Source organism: Phymastichus coffea, unplaced genomic scaffold (assembly GCF_024137745.1).
Source record: "Phymastichus coffea isolate CEN01 unplaced genomic scaffold, Cenicafe_Pcof_1.1 PCOF00007, whole genome shotgun sequence".
NCBI classification, from domain to species: Eukaryota; Metazoa; Arthropoda; class Insecta; order Hymenoptera; family Eulophidae; genus Phymastichus; species Phymastichus coffea.
This window is the reverse complement of record NW_026706818.1, coordinates 1,000,193-1,023,083: the sequence shown is the minus strand read 5'-3', so window position 1 is coordinate 1,023,083 and position 22,891 is coordinate 1,000,193. Positions and strand designations below refer to the sequence as shown.

Sequence of the window (22,891 nt, the reverse complement as noted above, 5' to 3'; positions counted from 1 at the left end):
TAATATTCCTAAAATTATACTTGTGCTGATGCATAGAATATGCGCTGACACGATTTGGATTCATTGCAACCGGATGTAATACTGAGAGGATAGCCCATTTGAAACACTCATCATCATAGTTCTACGTATTTAGACAGGCCCTCCTTTTTCTAAAAGGTTCTGGCAATTTAATATAAGAACCAGCTCTTACAGGATTGTATTTACTAATATTGATAGTCAAATTTAGTATAACGCGAAGAGATCAACCTGAATCTTGCTCTTGTAATTCTTCCATATTGGTGCTGATAGGCTCGAGTACATTCTTAATATACCATTCGTTTATATTCGTAGTTATGTATATTGGTATCATCTTTGTATTGAAATGCTTTATATCGATTGTTTCCTCGTTATTCTTTGTAACTGCATACTCAGCATCTAATATAACATTTACTTTTATAGAATTATGTCGCTTTAAGGTTTCATCGATTTAAACATGAAACAGTCGTTTGGCATGTCTCGAAAACATATTTAAATCTAAATGTTTCAGATTGGTAATGAAACCAGTCTTGATTCTATCTTTGAAAACACTGTTAATGTCAGTCCAACGAACTATTGCATCTTCTGCTACATTTATCGGTGTACGTGAAGCATTGGATGTTTCCACATTAGTACCAACCGTACTTAGAGGTTCGTGTACCGATGACGACGATGATGATGATGATGATGATTATTACGAGGTCCCAGCTTCTTCACGCAATATTCCAGCATTAAAATATGTAGTAATGTACTGCGCTACAAGTTTAATTTTATAAATATTGAGTAGATGCAAAACACTTCTAATTGTACACATAGCTGCTTACGATTTCTGTCTGATAGCTACTGTGTTAAGATTAACATTTGAGCAAGTTTCTTAGTTTTATGCAACGCCAACGAACCCAATTTCAATCACCTTCCGATATCTTCAAGGGTAGCATTAACAGCTTTGGTAAAGCAATATGCGCGCAAAAGTATTAAAGCAGTATCCTTAAAATACTGAGCCATGATGTGGAATTGTAACGACATATAAATAACATTTCACTACAGTTCGCTCTAATACAAGCGAGCAACTGATCAAATCTAGCAAATTGATTTTATTCAACATTAGACCAATCTGGTTGGTTACAAAAACTATGGTGGGAATCAGCGAATTAGATTAGTAAAAATTATGCGGGAGAGGGGGATTAAGTCGTATATAAAAGGCGCTATTTCAAGTCTTCAATATTATTCAGTCAAGATGGAGTTTGTCGTAGACGTACCAGGGTTCAAGACTTTCATGAACGAATTTGTGTTAAAGGAGGATGACAACGTTTCTATAGAAGACGATGCAACTCCTTCAAATTCCTATTCAAATCACTTTATGCATAGAGCTGGTTATTGAAAAAAAATCAATTGGAAAATCGTTGACTGCTGAAGAACTTTTATGACATTCCATGGGAATGTGGCGATTTACCTTACGTCGAACTTTGGAAAATAATGAGAAAAACTTTCTTTGGAGCTATTATTTTTGTTAAAGGCCTCGAAAAAGAAAATTGGTTAAGGTCTTTGCTGAGCAATGTAAAGTAAGTTTATTCTTTCTCACACATATAATTATAAAGGGTCATCTATATATAATATTCTTATATTATTTTTAAAGAACTATATTCAACGTTGTAGATTTGGTTTGTCCTGCACTCAAGAAACTATCAAACCAAACTTTTTCTTTATGCAGTAATCATACTAATTGTAAGTGTCGCTCAAATCCATCATATGCCTACAAAAACGTACTTACTATTACCAAATGAATGCTTCCTCGTCAAACATACAATTAGTTATCATTTATAATTTCACTATCATTTTATGTATCAGAGTTTATATACTTTAACCCATTAAAGCCCACGCTAAGACTGGTTGAGATAGCGACAAACAAACTGTGCTATCTTTTGCATAAGTGAAAAATAAAATATACGTATTTTTTTTTATGTTATTTTCAATTGTTTATAACAAATTATTTAAACAAATTACAAAAAAATTCATAATTATCAAAATCTAAATGCGGGAATCGATTCTGGAGGTGAAATCAAGACGAAAACCTATATAACACTTTTTTGTCAGAATTCAATTTGTTAGTGTAACGTAGGAATAAACAATTGCATGTTGGGGAGAAAAAGTGACCATATCAAGTCCCAAGCAAAATCTATCTGGAATAGCAAAAAATAAACTGTGCTATCCTTTGCATAAGTGAAAAATAAAATATATATATTTTTTCTTATGTCATTTGCAATTGTTTATAACAAACTATTTAAACAAATTATAAAAAAATTTATAATTTTCAAAATCTGAATGCGGAAATCGATTCTGGGGGTAAAGTTTAGACGAAAACCTATATAACACTTTTCTGTCAGAGGCCAATTAGTTATTGTAATGAAGGAAGAAACATTCGGCCTCCTGAGAGTGTTTCAAAAAATCGTATAAAATGAAGCTAATTATTGTATTTATCCATCAATATTGGCATGAATTATTGTAAATATAATCGGTGGGATTGAATTATTGTTCATTGCCATGTCCTTCTTTATGACTTTTGCAGACAGGCATAGAACATTTCTCACAATACCATTCCGTTCTTGTCCGACATGTTGAAATTCCACATTTCCTAAGACTCCCATGTTTCATCACGTGTTCTTGGGATGAAGTTTCACTCTGTTTCTGTCGTTTGGGGGGACGTTTGGAAGATAACTTGTCAATATAATATTCACAAACTTCTTGAACAATATCTTTGGAACCTTTTCTTTCGTCTGGATGTAACTTATTGTAAATCACTGTAGCGTTTGCTAAGGATGCTTGGATGAGCCGTAATACAAGGCACCATGTCCATTTCTTACTTCGAATTGTAGGCATCAAAGCATTACAGTGTTGATCATGTAGATCGACGCCACCCATGTGTTCATTATACATAGAGAAACAATGAGGAAAAAGAATAGATTTTTTCGATGATTCCTGCCATCTCTGCATTTCAACTTTTGGTTCATTTCCATATTTCGAAGAGAGAATCGATACTGGCTTTGAGTCCATAACTGTAATATAATTCAATTTTGAATTCACTTCATGCATTGAAATAGTGTATCCTCTTTTAGCTTTTTTTGGCATTTCGACTTTCACTTTCACACGATTATGCCGAACAGTTCCTGTCGCCGATAAACCATTTTTTTTCAAATGAATCATAAGATCTGGGTTTGTGAAAAAGTTGTCAAAATAAATATGATACTTTTTCAGTTCTTCTCTCTGTGTTTTTTCTAATAAATTCGAAAGTAACTTTATCACCACTCTAGACCCTAAACCAACGGCAACTAAAGGATTTCATTCATCGATTCCTGATTTACCAGTGTAAATATCAAGATCATATATATACCCATCAGAAGAACAGACTGCCCATTCTTTTATTCCAAATCTAATGGGTTTATTCCTTATACATTGCTTGATACCAAACCTACCAAAGTATTTTACCATTATCTCATCTATTGATAAATTATAGTCAAAGAAACCAAATTGCATACAATTCTCACGAAACATATCATACAGAGTTCTAACCTTCCAGACTTTATCATTTTGATCAGTTTCTTGAAGTTTATAGAATCGTATGTTCTTTTTTATGGCAACGAAATTATTTCTAGACATAAGTTCCGCAATTACTGGACACTGAAGTATTCGCTTTTTTGACCAGTAATCACGAATACTTTTTCTAGAATTGAAGATAGTAATCATTATGATTGTAATAAATTTTTCTAGATCATCCATACATAAATCAAAATGATTTTCAGAAGTGGCTTCAATGATATGGTTTTTCATTGATTTCGAAAAGAAAACCTCAAACAACTCAAAAGCATTTTTGGATTGCAATGATGAAATAGGTGAAATATTGAAGTTGCTCTCGACATGCGGAGAAATATCATTCAAAGCATCATTTTTCCAACTGTACTTATGATTCGGTTCCAACAATTTCTGAGTACTTGTGTATGTACTTTTAAAATGTTCGTAAGAACCTGATGGTAATTCATTTGATAATGTATCTTCATTTGGATCACCGTCCGAATCTCCATCTGAACTTTCATATTCATTAGGAATGAATGCTATATCAATATGTTGACCTTCATCACTATCAGAATCTTCAACTAAATTTGGTAGATCGCTAATTCTCCGTCTCGGCATTATCAGTAACGTTACCAATTTAGAACAAAATAAAAACTAAAAGTTTTCCGAAATTATTATTTCAAAGAATAGATCCAATGTATAAATGTTTTCAACCGTTAGCCCGCCACTCAAACGTGATCAAAATTTATCAGTAAAAAATACTGATATGATTCCAGATACCATGTGTGAGAATGAAAACACTTACTTGTCAATAGTTTATTTCTACATAAAGATATCAAATTGAACTCTGACAAAAAAGTGTTATATAGGTTTTCATCTCAATTTTATCCCCAGAATCGATTCCCGCATTTAGATTTTGATAATTATGAATTTTTTTGTAATTTGTTTAAATAATTTGTTATAAACAATTGAAAATAACATAAAAAAAAATACGTATATTTTATTTTTCACTTATGCAAAAGATAGCACAGTTTGTTTGTCGCTATCTCAACCAGTCTTAGCGTGGGCTTTAATGGGTTAAAATAAAAACAAAATAAATACTGATTTATTAAACATGATTTATTAAACAGTCGACATGATTTTAATCATGAGATGAAAATGTTAGTATGAACAATTTGAAATATATAATCCTTTTTAAGAAAATCAATTGAGTGATTGATAAGAAAAAGAACATATGCACAGTTTAAATAGAAAATGTTTTAAAAAAATTATACAAAATGGGCATGAATACGTCTTATAATTACTTGGACATCTTGTAATTACATATCGGACAGTCATTGAGTTTTACTACACATGAATTAAGCGTTATTAATTTTATTCGTCACATTACGTCATTTTCGTTTGCTATTAGTTTAACGGATCTATTACGGATTTAATTTTAAACCGATTTTATCTAGGGGATTAGGTGGAATAAGCATTAGGTCACTCACACCTGAAATAGATCGAGTGTAACAAGTCAGGTGAGTTAAGGTGAGTTCAACTCTGTTGGAAAGAAGATACTCAAACGAAAGTATCAAATGTAAAAGCGAATACACGTATACTCATACGTGTTTCACATAGCAGCGGTTAGCTCTGCATCGTGGGACTTTGTACTTTAATAAATTCTTATTCTACTAGCTAATCTACCCCGTTAAAAATTAAATATTTAAATGACTTTATACTGTTAGAGATTTAATTAATCGGTTTTTAAATGGAAGGGTATAAGGATATACTTCAGTATACTTTTATGAGAGTTAGAACTATACGAATATAAGATTCATTTCATTTTGATGAGTTCTTATATTTATATTTAATAAATACATATTTTGTGTTATTTTATATAATTAAGGATTGAGTTTTTCACGTGAAAGTATAATAATATATAGTGCAGAGATGTGAAGAATGAGTTTTTTTCGCTGGAAGCTGGGTTGTGGCAGGATTTCCTCAACCGAGTTATTGAAGCTTTGGGAGAAGACTTCCCGATGGATGATGAGTTCAATGCTCTGGAGCAGGAGATTATCGATGCGCTAGTAATACCGGAAAAAGAATCGAATAAAGAGGAAGAGGCATCAATACATGCAGAAACAATTAAAATGCCGTTAACACCTTCATAGTCAAGTTGATAAGTTTATTCATTTATTTGATTATTTGGTCTTTTTCATTCTTTTCTCATTGTTTCTCTTAAACTACTTTTTTACTACGAATTTCACAAGGCAAGTCGACGATTGTGCACATAACTATATGGCGCTATTGTGCACAGTATAGTATAGCACAGTGTATCCATACATTAATTTTCACGCATATTATTGTGCATAAGAGTTTACATGCAAAAATAAGTATCTGCACAATTGTCAGTTTGCCTTTTATAAATTTTATTTCATTGAATAATAATTTTTTTATTAGACCGCCATATTTTTTCATTTATTTACTTCTCTCTTGCATTACGAATTTTGTAATGTTTTATTAAATTATGTAAAATAAAATATTAAAAAATTCACAGTGTAAGAGAGAGATAAACAAAGGAGAAAATACATATTTAATTAAATAAAAATGATGAAAGACAAGCTGACAATTGTGCACATAATTATTTTTGCATATAATTGTAAGCGTTTTTTCGGCGTTAGAAAAATGTTAGACAATTTTTGATTCCAGATTTATAGTATTTGGATTTATAGTAGCGAATTGTATAAAATACTGTACTTTGAAATTAATATTTAAACGGTTAAGACTAGTAAAAGTAGAAAAAATTCGTAAATATTTGGTTGCATCAAGTTTCAAAAGTCATTTGAAGGTCATATAATAGAACTATCTATAGTATTTTTCTCGAATTGTACATCAGTCTCGGTTTCATTTGCTTCCTGCCTCATATTTTTGGCTTCATTCTGAGCCGAGATATTTGATTTTTTCACACTCAAAAAAAAAAAATAGTCCATAGTGCGTCACCTTTAACTTGATCTCATTTCCAGCTAAGTAACTTCAACTCTACAGATCTATAGCTTCTTCGGAGAAGAACGGATACTTAGTTGGTCAACTCTTTTGCCTTTTCTCTTATTGTTTGAATGTCTCTCTTTCTTTCTCTTTCTCTCTCTGTTGTGCGGTTCAGTATGTCGGCATGATCGCGTTATAATTTGCGGACTCTATGGCAGGCGGATATCATGCCGCGACATGTCACAATAATAATGACAACAGTATGTCGAATGCCTTAGTCTCTTCTCTTTCGCAGAACTTTAAGGCATAAAATGTAGCAGGGAGAGGGGGGTAAATAGTACAAACCGAGAACCTAATAGTGCAAAAAGCAGAGCTAACAGCCACTATGTTAAGTACATATAAAAATGCGTGTGTTTGCCTTTAGGTTTATCACTTCACTCCAACTTCTAGTAATTCCTTAAGTTGAACTCACCTTAAGTCACCCGACTAGTGATTTGTGTCTTCCGTATTTTATGTAGAGACCGATATTTTCCTCTCACAATCCTCTAGACCAAATCGGTTCAAATTCTGGAATGTCATTGAACAGGGAGCGAAAAAACATAATCTAAATACTTTAAATTGGATTAAACTATACAGTATTTATGCTGGCCGAAAGACTTTCGCTCGTATATAGGTTTACAATATAATCCGGAAAGAGAGAGAGAGAGAGAGAGAGAGAGAGAAAGAGAGAGAGAGAGAGAGAGAAAGTATAAACTTTCACGCAGACTAACGCTTGGCGCGACTATCTAAAAGGTTATGGCTCATGCATTAAATTATCACGCGGTACTTGTTAATACGAATGTCGCGGATGTTGATAGGTGCACCTACCCTGGGTTGCGATGACGGTGATCAACCGTAACCGTGTGTGCCGATTTGAGCTGCTTGTCACTCCTGACCTATGCTGGTCTTACTGCTGCAGTTACCTTTGCAGATGCTGCTGCTGACGGATAGCATCGTTGATGTTGCTGCTGCAGCATCAATCCAGCTGCCCACTATGGTTATAACAAATATATGACACTGGTATTGCACTAGTCGTTAGCACCACTATTTTAGCTCACTCACTACATAATCATTTTTTTCGAAAGACACAGCCTCACTAGTTGACGGATCAGATCAAACTAAACGCGCGCTTTTCCTATTCAAAACCCTCGCGCGCGCCCTCTCTCTCCCAATTGTTCGCTTTCGCACCTCGAGTGCCGCAAAATCGCAAACGTATCGATATTTACATTCGATCACCGTTGCATAAATAATTATTGTTTTTAATATTTCAATTATTACTTAATAACTATTATTATTTAATAAAACAATACAAAATTTTTGGTAAATAATTGTGCAAGGGAGAGATAAGTAAATTAAAGAAAAAACGCTTGATTCAAAAAAATTATTATTTAATAAACTAGAACATTGTAAAATTCGTAGTAAAAACATAATGCAGGAGAAAGAGTAAGAAATAAATGGAAAAAACGGTTAATGACTATGATAGAATATAGTACCGGATATACGCTATTCAAAACAAAAGTGAGTAATGTGGGGACGGTCGCGCTGAGACTGAAAAAAGAAATTGAAAGGTTTTATTCGATTTCGAAAGGAACGAAAAAGCAATATATGATTTTCTTTCGATTTCTAGAAAATATTATATGGAAATAACGACACATATTTTTTTTATTTACAACCGTCCGCTTCTAGCATCGCTTCTATCATCAACTGAATCGACACATATGGAATTATCACGAAATATACGAGGTGTGATCAAAAAGTAAGGTGAATTTTGAAATTTAGCGGGCTACGTCCGTTCGATCTTCGACTTTTTTATTTGGTTATGTCGGTACACTCGTCTAGAACATACGTTCCAAATTTCAGCTTTGTAGTATGTTTGGTTTGTTTGTGAGAGGCATCAAGGTTAGAAGTGTTTTGCGTGCTCCACGATTTGCTGCTGTCTAAAAACATGGATCAAAGAGTTTGCATTAAATTTTGTGTGAAAAATGGAATCAAATGTTCCAAAACACTTGAAATGCTGAAAGTGGCATACGGTGAGTCTACTTTAAGCCAAAAAAATGTTTACAAGTGGTATAAACTCTTCCAAGAAGGCCGAGAAGACACCGACGACGAACCTCGTTCTGGACGCCCCAGCACATCAACAACTGATGAGAATGTTGAAGAAGTGAAGAAAATAGTGTTGGGAAATCGTCGAATTACCATTAGAGAAATTGCTGATGATATTGGCATCTCATTTGGTTCGTGCCAATCAATTTTGACGAGTGTTTTAGACATGAGACGTGTGTCAGCGAAGTTTGTTCCGAAATTGCTCAATTTCGACCAAAAGAAACGTCGCATGAGCATCGCCCAAGAGCTACTGAATGACATCAACGATGATCCAGATTTACTCAACAGGGTTATAACAGGTGACGAAACATGGGTATACGGTTATGACGTCGAGACTAAGACTCAATCGTCCCAGTGGAGGCATTCTGGATCACCAAGACCAAAAAAAGCACGCCAAGTTCGATCAAATATAAAGGTTTTGCTTACAGTTTTCTTTGACTGCAGGGACGTGGTGCATCATGAGTTCTTGCCACATGGTAGAACAGTAAATAAGGAATATTACCTGCAAGTTATGCGCAATTTGCGCGAAGCAATCCACCAGAAACGTCCGAATTTGTGGAAAAATAAAAATTGGCTTTTGCACCATGATAACGCCCCTGCTCACACATCGTTGCTTGTGCGCGAATTTTTGGCTAAAACCAACACAGTAACGATGCCACAGGCATCGTATTCCCCAGATCTGGCCCCCTGTGACTTCTTCTTGTTCCCAAAACTGAAGAGGCCCATGAAAGGACGGCGTTTTGCCACGATTGAAGAGATAAAGACGGCATCGAAGGGTGAACTAAACAAGATCACAAAAAATGATTTTTTGAAATGCTTTGAGGATTGGAAAAAGCGTTGGCACAAGTGCATTATATCCGAGGAGGATTACTTTGAAGGAGATAAAAAAAAATTGATGAATAAATAAATATTTTTTGAGAAAAATAAAAATTCACCTTACTTTTTGATCACACCTCGTATAAGTATTCATTATCAATTTAACTTTTACATATATCAAGCATTTTTATACTTTTTTACTTTTACATATATCAAGCATTTTTATACTTTTTTACTTTTACATATATCAAGCATTTTTATACTTTTCTACTTTTACAGATCTAACATTGAAATTGTATGCGAGGTACACGCACCGAGGCGCATCATAAATATTGATCTGGTAACGTCTCAAGTATTGTGTATCGACCCTGTCACATCTGAACACATCACCACATCGCATGTATGAAAATGAAGCTCCACCTCCTGACCCCAATAACCGACCGCATTGGGCCGAATTACCCACGTGTGCCGGTAGTCGAACAAGATACTGCATAAAGCGGGAACATCTTTTAATAGATATGTAATAATAAATAATTCTTTTATTTTGTTTATTGATTGTAATTAATTTCAATGTCTTTTTCTAGCAGGTATAGTAAGGCGGCTATTTAACAACGTCAGCGATTGCAGCCCACAGAAAAGAAGCAACGGGAGTACATCGCCGCTGCTCGTTTTCATCAAGATAAAGAAAATTTTATAAGAGTTCAACGAGACAACGGTGATGCTGTTCAACGAAGAAGATTGAATATAGTATTAGTTTGTAATTAGTAGTTTAATTTTTTAATTATTTAATTATAAAAAAATTTTAATAAACAGTTGAATTGTTAATAAATAACTTTAATACTTGTAGAATAAGATTTATTTTTTATCAATAAAAAAAATTTCAATTAAAATACAATATATTGTGACGGTAAACGTCAAATTAGCGCTAATAATCTAACTTAATTGCTGCCTGCGGGGGCAGCACCTACCGGGGAGACGAGAAATGTAACGAAGGAATTCGGCACGAGAGCAGACGGAACGCGCGCGATTGAAAATGAACCAGTGAGGGTTTAACCATCATTACGCTCGCCCGTGAATACGACACTAGCTACCGCCACACGAGTCGCGAGAATTGAATTCCGCAAGCAGAGCGACCGTACCAGAGCTGATTTTGAGCGACCGCTGTTACCGAGGTGCCGTGCAGCTACCAGGAGTGCAGACCGGAGCTAGCAGAAAAGCGTTGTGTCCCGTGACTTCGAAAGTGTGTGTGAGGTTTCGCCATCGAGGGCGAAACCACGTGCGCGCGAGTTCGCGACCGGCGACACGAATAAACAAACAGACCGCTTTCATGCAGTGCGACTTGTCACCGTCATCTTCGTGCGTCTGCCGAATAAAGGTAAGCTGGCTACCTTAATCTCGCGATCGCGATTGCATGCGTAATAATTGATTTTCCGCGCTCGAAGCGTGCATGTAATAGCTCTACGGACAAAGAGCAGCGAGCGTCCCGACACTGCATGTTGTTGTCGATCGAGCGCCGATGTAAACATAAACACGCGGGCCGACTCTAATGTAGCATTGAAAGATAATAAAGAGTGTTCGTACACGATATTAACAAGTACTTTCAGAGCGTTCTCTTCACTCCCGTAGATAGTTGGTTGACTGACACCTATTCCCTCTTGCTCTCCGACTTTCTTATTTGACATAGGTGATTGCGAGTACGTTTACGCGATCGGCTTAATAAAAATAATTAAACGGTAAGCAACCCCGTTATAATATATACTAAGTAATACCTCCCCCACCGTTTATTTAATTTAATTATCGATAATATGTGATTTTAGATCAAGTCTTAGATTAAAACGCTTTGCCTGTGTAGCTAATATAGACAGTAAGAACTATCAAGAGACAAGATCAGCCGTGGTTCAGTTGGTAGAACTCCGATCTGTGAATTCATAGGACACAAGTTCGATTCCCCGTAGTATCTGTTCATTTTTTTTTAAATTGGTTCAGCTAAATTTGCATTATATTATATATATAAATAAATTTTATCATACATACACATACATAAATAAATTATATTATATAAATAATTTCAATTCAATTAGATTAAATAAAAAAATTAATTAATTAAAACGCATTTTAGATTGGGCGAATTGGGGGGAGGGACGAGGGCTCTCGCGCGTGTTCTAAGAGTGCTGATCTGATAGCTCATGCACTTGAAATCACTGATCTGAGCACGCCCCTGATCTGAAGCCCCCTGATCTGTGGCCTTTCTAGTTTACTTACAGACACAGTAACTCCTACTAACATTCTATTATCGGAATCTAAGCTATTATTCATGGAAAAACGCGTCATCTTTCTGTATGAAAACTATATCAATAAAGTATTGCCTAACTCTGAACTTATTGCTTATAAAAATACCTTGAGGATTTTCAATAAAACTCATCACAAACTTAGCAAGCTTCAGAATAGTTACTCATTCGTTTACTCATTAAATATATTAAAAGCTCTAACTTTTATAATGATTTAGTGCGCATTTGCAACAGATATGATATTTATCTATATAATCATGTAACTCTCTTCAATAGTATCAATGTACTAAATCCGGTCCCACGATTAATAAATTAGAAGAACGCAATATATTACTAGCAAAATAATCCTGTCTCTAGGTTAAAATTGTAAAAAAAAGTTCTTAATGCGAGACAGTTTGTCGCTTTGCAAAATCTCAGTTTCTTTAAAATTCAGCTGTGCATTACTTATTTCGTGTTAAGAAAAAATATATTAGCCGAAAAAGCGTCATTACTGATAATTTTTTCTATTTTCTTAAAGAAGAAAAAATTTAGGTGTAATTTTAAACGGGAAGTTTTATTTATAGTCGTTAAAAAGCTTTTCTTTTATATCTTGATTTGGACATGAACAGAAAGTTACCTTAGTGATTGCTTTTATATACGTAAAAAATTTATCAGCATAAAAGTAATACTACTTACGGTGAGAATGAATTATTTCCACTGGATTTATCAATACAGTTATAATATTGTTTGAACTCTTCATAGCACTTGGTTTTTATTTTTTTGAAAAACTCAAGAGCACATGCTGTAACTTGTTTTCCCTCAGTAAGACATTGGCGTGGATCATCTTCCTCAGTTTTACACAACATAAATTCCTAAAAAAAAGACGAGATTAGTTAATATATTCATGATCAATACAACGTCATAAATGTTATAATAAAATTATGCATTTATATAATATTACTCAAACTGAATTTTATTCTATTCTATAAACTTGAAAATGTATTAACATAAAAACTTGGATATTCGTTGTATATCTTATAGATAACACGAAAAAAAATGTTAACCTCGAAAGCAGGTCAGAACATATACTATTTACAATTAACTGCAAAAAAAATGATTTGCTTTCATATTTCTTTTCTAACTTTTTTCTATTGCTTCAATCGTAAAATAAAAATCACTGTACTTTGAATATTTTACAGTAAGTTAGTGTATTCCTATAATTTATTTGTAGCTTCCAGTCATAAGACTAAATCTGGTTCAAGTAGAATAAACTTACGAAGATATCAAGCATATTCTTACATTCAATTTTTTTCCAAATTAAATCAGAAAGCATTATAAAAATGTTGAAAATATACAATCGTCTAAGAAGTTAACTTCACGAAAGGTAGAATTGTTTGAAAGTGTTGTATAGCGATCTATTCGATCTAAACTCTAATGACTGGTAATAGAAATATTTTTATATTTGAAAAAGGAAACAAAATAAATGACTTTCAATTAACTTATATGCTTTATTAAATCAATTTCTTAAAATGTCCGTCATTTTGGAACTAACGAAAGTGTCTCTGACTCACTTCAGGCTTAGAAGAGATGATTACGCTGCAGCTAGTAAAATATGATCAATCTGTGACATAAATGATCGCTTTATTCATGATTTTCCCTCTGTAGGTTATCACTCAATGATTACGTGTACTATCATCTGACTGGATCGAGCGACGTTGAGGAAAACACTATGTACACGACGAAGGCATATGTGAAACTGGGTTGGGAATCTGAGGAGTAAGACAACAAGTTCAATTCATTGAACTCATTGTCAGATGCTTTCGAACCGAGCCACCGAACAACTAGCTATAGCTACTTGAAATCGGCTGAATGGAAAGCCAGTGAATGCAGTTGAGGTGTTTTGGGCTATGGGGAAGTTCTTAAGAGCAGCAGGGTCTGTCGCTCGGTAATTTCTTGAAAAGTTACAGAAGTACGTGCACTTCTATAATTTCCAAGAGAAGTATTCAAGATATTGGTGTTCACCGACCGTGTGGAGGTATGGCTTATCAACAATGATGGAGAGTGGGACTTCACGGACATTGAAGACAATTTCCGGCAACATTCTCCCGCCTATTATAAAGATTTGTACGATGAACTGCGCCGACGCACCCAGATCAAAGACAGTCGATCGTCAACTACATCATGACGTTCCAGTGCTTTATTTACTGAATATGCCCGCAATCATCAGTAACGAAATAATTGAAGCTGCTGATGCTCGGCTTGCATCTTTCGAACCGGAATCGCTTTGATGTCAAAATAGTGCGTAATCTGCGGTATTATGAGGATAAATTTTGAACGTCGTCAACACCAAGACTATAAATGACCTCTATCACTACTTGGAGAACATACTCATCCAGAACGCCGCGTACTAGGGAATAAAGTAAAAAAAGACAAACAATTACATTTACAAACGTATCCTATATTGAAGAACACGTTGTTATGTAAAGACGCACATTGGGGTTAGATGTCGACAGCGATTGAAAGAAATCGGCAGTTACGATTTATCGGAATTCGAAGAGGAATCAGTTATAAGCGTAATGAACGTTTCGGTACCATCGTTAAACGCGCTGCCTCCCCAGTCCAGCGCGTTGTGACAAATGCGCTCGCTGTGACATCGGTTATCGTGGTAGATGTCAGCGATAAATAACCAACAATAGTACGCGAATAACAATGCACAAACAGATGGTAACCAGAATAGCGAAAACTGTCAAGGAAAATAATATCGATACTGGAAGGCTGTTGTCCCAGCTGAATGCATGCAGTTAATAACGATTAATAACGTCGGCATGTGTTACCGTTCTCAGCAGCTGGATCACTGTGCGAATGATTGCCAGCAGTTCAATGGTAACGTACAGTAACGAAACTGGAATGCGCCGAACTGCATGTTCAAAACGTGCTTAAATTATGAGCTGATTTGCGTGGTGACAGAAAACGGGGTTGCCAGGATCAGCATATCCCATAACTGAACTCCTCTTAGAGCCAGCAAAGGCAAACACTGCAGCGGAAAGAAATCCTGGACGTGATGATAAAACTTTGACATTGTCGACTAAAAGCGAGAGCGTTGATGGGGTTTGGTGCGATACGTGGATCAAATTGGAAATATTAGAAGTAACGAAAAATAGAGCTGGCCCTAACCGAGACTCAAAGTGAAGAAATAGCAAGGCCGACCTTGCGACGGGAAGAACAAAATTCAAGAGTGGCATCGAGAGGTGGTACCGGCATTGAGTTGGGGTGCATGTGACTAAGGATACCAGCTTGTTACGAGTAATCAGAAGGGCGCTCAGCTAAGAGATGCGATGGATCACCGAGTAACGACACCCACAAGTTCAAGGGATCTATCGAGCAGCTTGGAATTTGCGAGTGGTTTATTACCGTCTGTTTCTATGTTGGCAAGAGACCGTGATACGTCCAAAGCCGCAACAAACTCTCTAACCAGCAATAAGTGAATAGGGATTAAGTTGCAATCCTCTCAATTACAGTTAGGAAACGAGTCAGTTTGTGCTAATATTTCCGTGAATTCCAAGAATGCAAGGTGTGGGACGGTGGCATGCGAAGATCGGTGTACGGTAGTCAAGAATCATTGTCGATTTCAGCGCCAAACTTTATATCAATTGAGTCGCTGTATCACACGAGTTTAGGTATAAAATTTAGGAAGCGTTAGCAAATGTGCAAGGATTCTAGGCTAGCATATTGTAAGGCTACTGCGGTTGTCAATCGAAATTGATACAGTAGTACGAAACATACAGGCGTACGGCTGCGATCGCGCCCTGAAGTACAACGTGTTGCTTGGCCAATATTTTATTTGCGCTTCATTCAGGAGAAGTACAAATGCCGTGAACAGCCGATAACGGAACGAAAAGCGGGCCGATTGGCACACATTCACGTAAAAGAAGAGCAATCGAGTCATCTTACCTGCCGGATCAGACTACTGGGTGGTAAAGCTAGTGGCAGAGATGGCGGGACTATCAGTCCTGCAAGATCAAGAATGGTAACGAATAGAAGCTTTATTGAAAAAAAATGGTACCAAAGGAATCCCTAGCGTGGACACATCTTATTAAATACGTCATTGATCTTCAGCATACGAAATCAGTTAAAAACTCGATGCGCTGCTACTTACCATAGACAACCATGTTTATTCGAAAGGAGATATCGGATTGATACGCAAAAGAATTAATTTAGCCGTCGCATAGTCAGTGCATAGTTGCATAGCAAGCAACAAGTATACTATTTGTTGATTTTTTTATCAAAATCACAGATCTTTCGAACAGAAAAAGATAGAGAATGATCCAAACAACATTGAAAAGATAAATAAGTGCACTTAAAAAAAAATACTACAGTTATGATTATCTAATCGTCAGAATACTAAAATGAAAGTCAAAGTCGTGAATTTTAGCAAAAAATGTCTTTTCATTAAATTTACTTCTTGTCGAAGTATGCTTTGAGTTTTTATAATGTATTTTCTTGTAGCATTTGGAACAAGAAATCTAAATCTGGTATTTGAAATTAGGTAAAAGTCATTGGCCTATGAAAAAAACGCATTTCAAATTCAAAATTACTGTAATTCTCACAGTTTTCGCTACTTTTCAGATAGATTTTCAATTATTCATTTTAGAATCTGAAATAATAATTCAAAACAATTCGAAGTATAATATTGTTATAAAATAATTAATACATTATATTGCCTAAATATATGCACGACTCAATATTTGTAAAATTATTGAATGCAGAAAAATATTGAAACAAACGAATTTAATTTTCCACCATCATACTAATACATCAATACCCTATTAACAGGTTAGTCTTTATATTTTTCAATATACGGATGAGTCATTGTAATCTATAGACCTGAATATATTTCAAACTACAGTATCTACAAAAAAAAATAAGTCAGATAAAAATTAACCAGAACAGAAAGGGTCATTAATTGTATTATTTGTTTTGACGTGAAGGTCAATTTTTGAAGGTTATTTCAAGATATCGATAGTTATCTTTTAAAAAGGACATACTATTTTTGACTAAGAATTTCGAAAAAGCGGAAAATTTTACATCAACTTGTCTTATGGACAAATATTTTTTCCGACCTCGGAAAGGTGAAAGATGAAAGTAAAATATAAAACTGATAATTTAGAGCTCTTAAAATTCTAATAATCAGTCTTTGTAGTATACCTAATTTCTTTTCAATCTGGCAAGTACTATCATAAGAATTATAATGGACTTTGGCTAAAATAGTTACAGTTCGCTCATTTTTTTCATCATATTTATGACGTTGATGTTGACGAATAAAATATCCATTGTGAGCTCTTTGGAATAAACTACGTACTGTCATATTAATTGGATGTCCCTTTTCAAGCAAAGGATAAGTATAAAATCTTTCTGCTGCATCGTAATTGCTATGATACTTCCGGCTATAATACCGTAAAACTAATATATCAACAATCTGATTAGAACTATACACAGTCATTCTAGAAAAGTAACAATAATAAAAACAAGGAACAAAATTTTATTATAACAATAGTTATAAAACTTGAATCAAACGCAATCGTTTAGTTTTTTGCAATTGTTAATTATTAGCAAACTGCATATAAGAATTTTCAAGTTATATCTACTCTGTGATATAATTCACACGAGAATTTTCAAATTATATTCAATGTGTAAAAAAATTCAATAAACTTTTAACAATTTTCTAATGTGTAACGGGGGAGATAAATCTGAAAATGGGAAATTTATTTAAGAACAATCTCACACGATGCAGAGCAAACCGCCGCTCCGTTAAAAACGTATGATAATACGTGTATTCGCATTAACGTCAGATGATTTATCCTAAATGTCTTCTATCCATCGGAGTTGAACTCACCTTAAGTCACGTGTCTTGTTACACTTAATGAGTTTTAAGTGTGAGCGACTTTACTCCTAATCTTCTTAATCCCCTAGATGTAATTGGATTAAAACCTAAGCCTGTTTCAAATACTTAAGCTACCAGGAAAATCAAATGACGAAAACGGCGAATAAATTTAACAGACTTTAATTAATAAAAAATCAGTACAGTCTTCGTTGGGCCGAAAAACTGACGCACGAAAATAGGATTTTACAATTTAATTATGTTCGGTGAGAAAGAAAGAGAGAGAGAGTATATTTGAATTCTACCGCGAACTAACGCACGACGCGAATACAAAAAATATAACGTTATCACGAATAGACAAAATGCTGAATGTATTTTGTTTCGCTTAATATTACGGAAGGTGCACCTAACATGCGGTGCAATTACGGTGATCAGCCGTAGTTGTTGTTGCAAAAATTTCAATTACCGCTGCCCCTCTATTATCAGCTGCGCTGCCTTGATCTGCCTCAAATTAGCTACAAAGCTGCTGCTTCTGCACTGTTACTGGTTATCTCGAAAATACCGTTGCACTCACGCACGAAATTGTCCCAAAAAACTAATTATTCGGCGAAAACTAAGTGCAATACAAATCGGCGGTAAATTCACGTTCACAGCTGAGGCGTAACTACTTATTCAAAAGATCGCGAGCCCCCCCTCTCTCTCTTAGCTGTTAGAACTAACGCGCGAGAAGCAGAATTACGAACGGTTCGATTAATTAAATCGACTACCGTTGCAGCCCCCTCCAAGTCCTGACTACCCGGGCAGGACGAATACCCGCGATTCTTTGCCATCAGGAACCTGAAAAAAAATAAAGAAGGAAAGGGACCAAATAACAAACTCCCTTCTTTATTTTGACTAAGTTTATTGCCCTCCAGGGCCTACATCATCGTTTGGCTACACCTGGCGCTTGATGTTTCGGGTAGCGTCAGTGTGTAGCCTTCTTCGGGCACCGCTGGGAGTTGGTCACCCCAGGCTCCCCACAAATGTAGCAGCCCCTCAACTGCGATCGAGATTGAGCAGCCTCCCGATATTGTGTAGGCTGCTCAGCAGTAGGAGGGGACTGCTGGACGTTGGCTCCTTGGGAGGCGGTTATAGTAACGCCTCCCACCGTGGCGGTCGCACGACCATCTTGGAACCTGACCACGATTGTGGTATCTGGAGCTATACGCCCGTCCACATGGACCGTGAGTATTGGTCCAGCGTCAGTAACTCCCAGGGCTCTCTTCTCCTGAGCCGGCGCCGGGAGCGCTGCGGGGAACTCTTGTCCTTTGTCTACCCGCAGCAGGGCCTCTCCGTAGGTCCTCTGACGCTGAGCCATCTCTGCCCACTCCCCGAGTAGTTCTTCTGCACCCTAGCGGCTCATGAAGCGTCTCAGGTGCAGGAACCCATGAAGGGCATTCTCTTGAATTGAAAGTGCCCTAATCCAGGTACTGTAAACGCTGATATCGGACACGATTCTTCCTTTAGGGGAATTTGATGGTACGCACTGCTCAAGTCCAGAGTAGATATGAACTTTGCATCCCTTATCCGTCTTAGGATGTCGTTCATATATGGTAAAGGGTAGGCATCAGGTTTGATAATCGCATTTACCTTTTGGTAATTCACGCAAAACCTATATTTTCCATCAGCCTTCTTTACCATTACTATTGGACTTGACCATCCGCTGGTCGCTGGTTCAATTACATCTTTTTCCAGCATACCTTTGACCAGCGCGTACATTTCCTCTCGCACTCTATCGGAGACTGGGTAGTATTTCTATTTGATGGGTCGAGCATTTTCAACGTCTATTTCGTGTTCAACCACCACGGCACAGCCTAAAACCTGACCTCCGGCAGGAATCAATCTTCTAACGAGGTCTTCTATTTCCTCCAGTTGTGTCTCCGTGGCCTCCCACATCGTCCTACCGGTGCGAGAAATGCCGTATCATCAATTCCAGCCACTTCCATTAGTACTTTCACTTGGGCGTCCTTAAGCCATAACGCATCCTCGTCGGGATCCAAAACTGCGCGGAACTCTCTTATAAAGTTCGCGCCTACGTAGCAGTCGTCTGTGAGCAATGGCGTAATGGCGACTCTGATTTCCTTCGTGATTCCTGCTACTTTAAAGGGGAACATCACGTGACCAATTATAGGGCATAGTCGCCCATCAGCGAGCCTTGCATCGCCCGCTCTGGTCACATTCAATCCGAGTCCGATCTCCGATGCCAATCTCAGTCCTAATTGACCCATGACCGTGGATGAGGTACTTAAATAGTGTGCTCTAATTTTAAAGTCACCTATGTCTACCCGCAACCACCACCTGGTCTCATCCTCAGGGTCATATCCACGAGTCACATCTTTGCCTCCCATCGTCGTGCTTTTCAGCGGCTTTTTCCCTTCCGCTGCTGCGACGACGGAGGGCTTGCTTCTACTCGTGGATCCTATCGGCAGAGGAGCTTTTTGTGTGGAGAGGCTCTCCCTGGAGTCTTCCCCCTCCTCCATAATTTGTATGTGGCCATCTGGTCCCTCCAGAATGACCACTCCTCAATTCTGCCGAGGACTGGCATCAGGTTCGATCACCTTCTGCTCCAATATACCGCTAGGCCTCGGGTTCTCTTGATGCCCTTCCAGGACCTGTTTGAATCCCTAGGTCGCCGACAACTTGCTGGTTCCCATCGGCGACCCGTAGCGAGAGGTCGAATGTACTGGAGGCGCGAAGATGACCTCTTCTCTTCGCTCTCCTTGCCGATTCCCTTGTTGCAATCTGAGCAGAATTTACGACTAAATCCCAGTTTGCCACAAGCGGAACACTGGAAAGGATTGGTGAATGCGATCTTCCACCTCTGTCCTTCTCGCCGCTCGCCAGGTGACCTGGGAGAAGGAGAATTTTTCCTTCCCCCACGCCATCGGCTCTTACGCTGTTCTGGAGGGCTACCTTGCTTCTCATTGGCCAACTTGCGCAACATCCACTCGATGCCCTCCAGACGCTCTTCCATCTTCTTATCAGAAGTGGAAGCTTGCGTAGCCGATACCGATGCTTGTTCGGTAGGCCTCCTGGCAGGGTTCTCCACGCCCTGTCCGCGCTGCGGATCTCCCTCCTTCTTCGCACGCGCCTTCCCTTCGCTGGCCATCGCAGCGGTTTGGGATTTATTACCAGCCCTTCTTTTGCTCGACTGGTAGGCGTGCTGAGGAAAGATCGTCGAGTTGGGGTCGGCGAACACACGTGGACGACGACCGTAAGATAAGGTGTTCTGTACCTCGGTCGCCCTCCTGTTGAATTCGCATATCGATTTCATCTCGCTTCGACGCAGCTGAATTTGGATGTTTGGAAGGAGGTTTGCATGGAGTAGGACTAATAACCTCTCGAAGGGCATTGGTGGTTCCAGTCTATTGACGAGAGCCACCAGGTTAGATACGTAGTCTCGCACTAGTTCGTTCTCACCCTGGAACCGGTTCTGGGCTTCCTGCAACGACCTTTGTTGCTGTTGCGTACTAGTGCCGAACCAATCCCGGGCGTCAGCGACGAACTCTGCATAACTAAGCCACTGGTACTTGTTGTTATCGTACCAGGTCCTCGCGTTACCTTCGAGGATCTCTGATATGGAACAAAGCACTTCGTCATCAGTTAGCCCTGCGCCCACGCGCAGATCTTTCAACCTTGACAGAAACGTATCTACGCTCTGTACCCTACTGCCCGCAAACCTCAATTTCTATCCGCGGACAATTTTTCCAACATCTTAGGTTGTGGAGAGCCCTGAGGATTGTTGAGGACCGGTGCCAGACGATCCGCTTCGACTCCTCTGTCGAACAGGTGCGGGTCTCCCATATTCTTCCGGATCCTCTTCACCTTCTCTTCTTCGGAGGGCTTCCGGTGGAGTGACGTCCCTTCTTCTGGATAGTGGTCTTGGAGGAGCCGGTGTGCTTCCCGGAATCCCAGAATCGTAGTGACAGGTGAATGTGTCCTGAAAGTCCACATTACGTCCGGAGAGCCGTTGAACCGAGTCGCGCTGAGAAGAACGGCTAGCATTGGCCATCTCATGCATTGCGTCTTCCAGCTCTCGTATTCGTAGGCGCATGTCCTGTGCCTCGCGCTCCGCACACACCTATATTCCTAGCAGAGTCTGAAGGGTTTCTAGGATTCGACCTACCAGCTTGCGGTTACGGTCGACTCCCTCCTTCAGGTACTCTATTTCCCGGAAGTATTCACTCAAGGATAATTCTTCCTGAGGTTCCTTCCGGGTGCAGGATTCCTGCGACCTGAGATCCGGATTGCTCCGTCTCCTCTCCCCCTTCTGCTCTTGAGTGTGGAGGGCCTTGCGGATGAGTTCGTCCTCTTCCTGGCGGCTGGCTTCACTTTCAGAACTCTCATCTGGGCTGACGAATGTCCTCGATATATCTGTCAAGGATATTCCCCCCCTATTGATGATTCTGAGGGGATGGTCGCTGTTTTCATCTGCGCTGTGGTTTTCCAACTCGTCACAGACTGTGTCGAGCCACGCTTGTCGGGTGCGCCTCCTACGCCCCACCACCTCTTTGCTGCGTGTGGTCTCCTTGAAATCTGTGACGGTGTACTCTCCTAGCAACCATCTCCCAAGCCTTAGCCGCCTGCTGGATGACACTTCCATCCTTGCGCAGCTCTAAATCCGCCAAGTAGCGTTCGCGCTGTGCAGAGGTCAGCTCTAATGCCCAATTGTCGATCTGAGCTGACAACAGAGCCATCTTGCCTCCGCACGGGTGTAGGATGCGGTCGAGGTTTGAAATTATCGGCCTAATCGACCACTACGCTTCCTATCACCCAAGGTATGAGCGGGGTATACACTATTTAGTGTAACTACCCTTAATGCCTCCTTTTTATAAGGCACAAACTCGCGAGATTATGAGCGCGCGCAATCTCCGCAAACTATCTATAAATATTATAAATATATCCTACCTAAGGCCGGAGCCTGCTGTTTGCTTGCTCTGCCTGGCTAATATTTTTAGACTGCGCGCTTGGGTCGCGCTCTCTGTTTTTATCGTCGATCAGGTGCTTCCAACTCCCCTTTATCCACCAAACTATGTCTAAAATAGGTTAACACCTGATTACTCCGAACGACCTGAAATCACTTCGACCTACTTATAATTATCGCTTTCGGCCCTTTTTACAATCAACTTAACAATTTTAATCAAAAGGTTCGAAGTGGTTTCGTTTTTTCCCCGGCAGAGGGCGTACCGCTCACGACCTC

General features: G+C 38.3%; 1 protein-coding gene across 1 annotated transcript in view; it reads right to left on the bottom strand.

The window, feature by feature from the left end:
- Positions 1 to 22,891, bottom strand: part of LOC131668998 (NADH dehydrogenase [ubiquinone] 1 alpha subcomplex subunit 8) — a 163,503-nt gene that overhangs the window by 82,787 nt on the left and 57,825 nt on the right. The window contains exon 2 of the mRNA XM_058943531.1: positions 12,471 to 12,646. Within this exon, the coding sequence (XP_058799514.1) occupies positions 12,471 to 12,646 (176 nt within the window). The remainder of the gene's footprint in view (positions 1 to 12,470; positions 12,647 to 22,891) is intronic.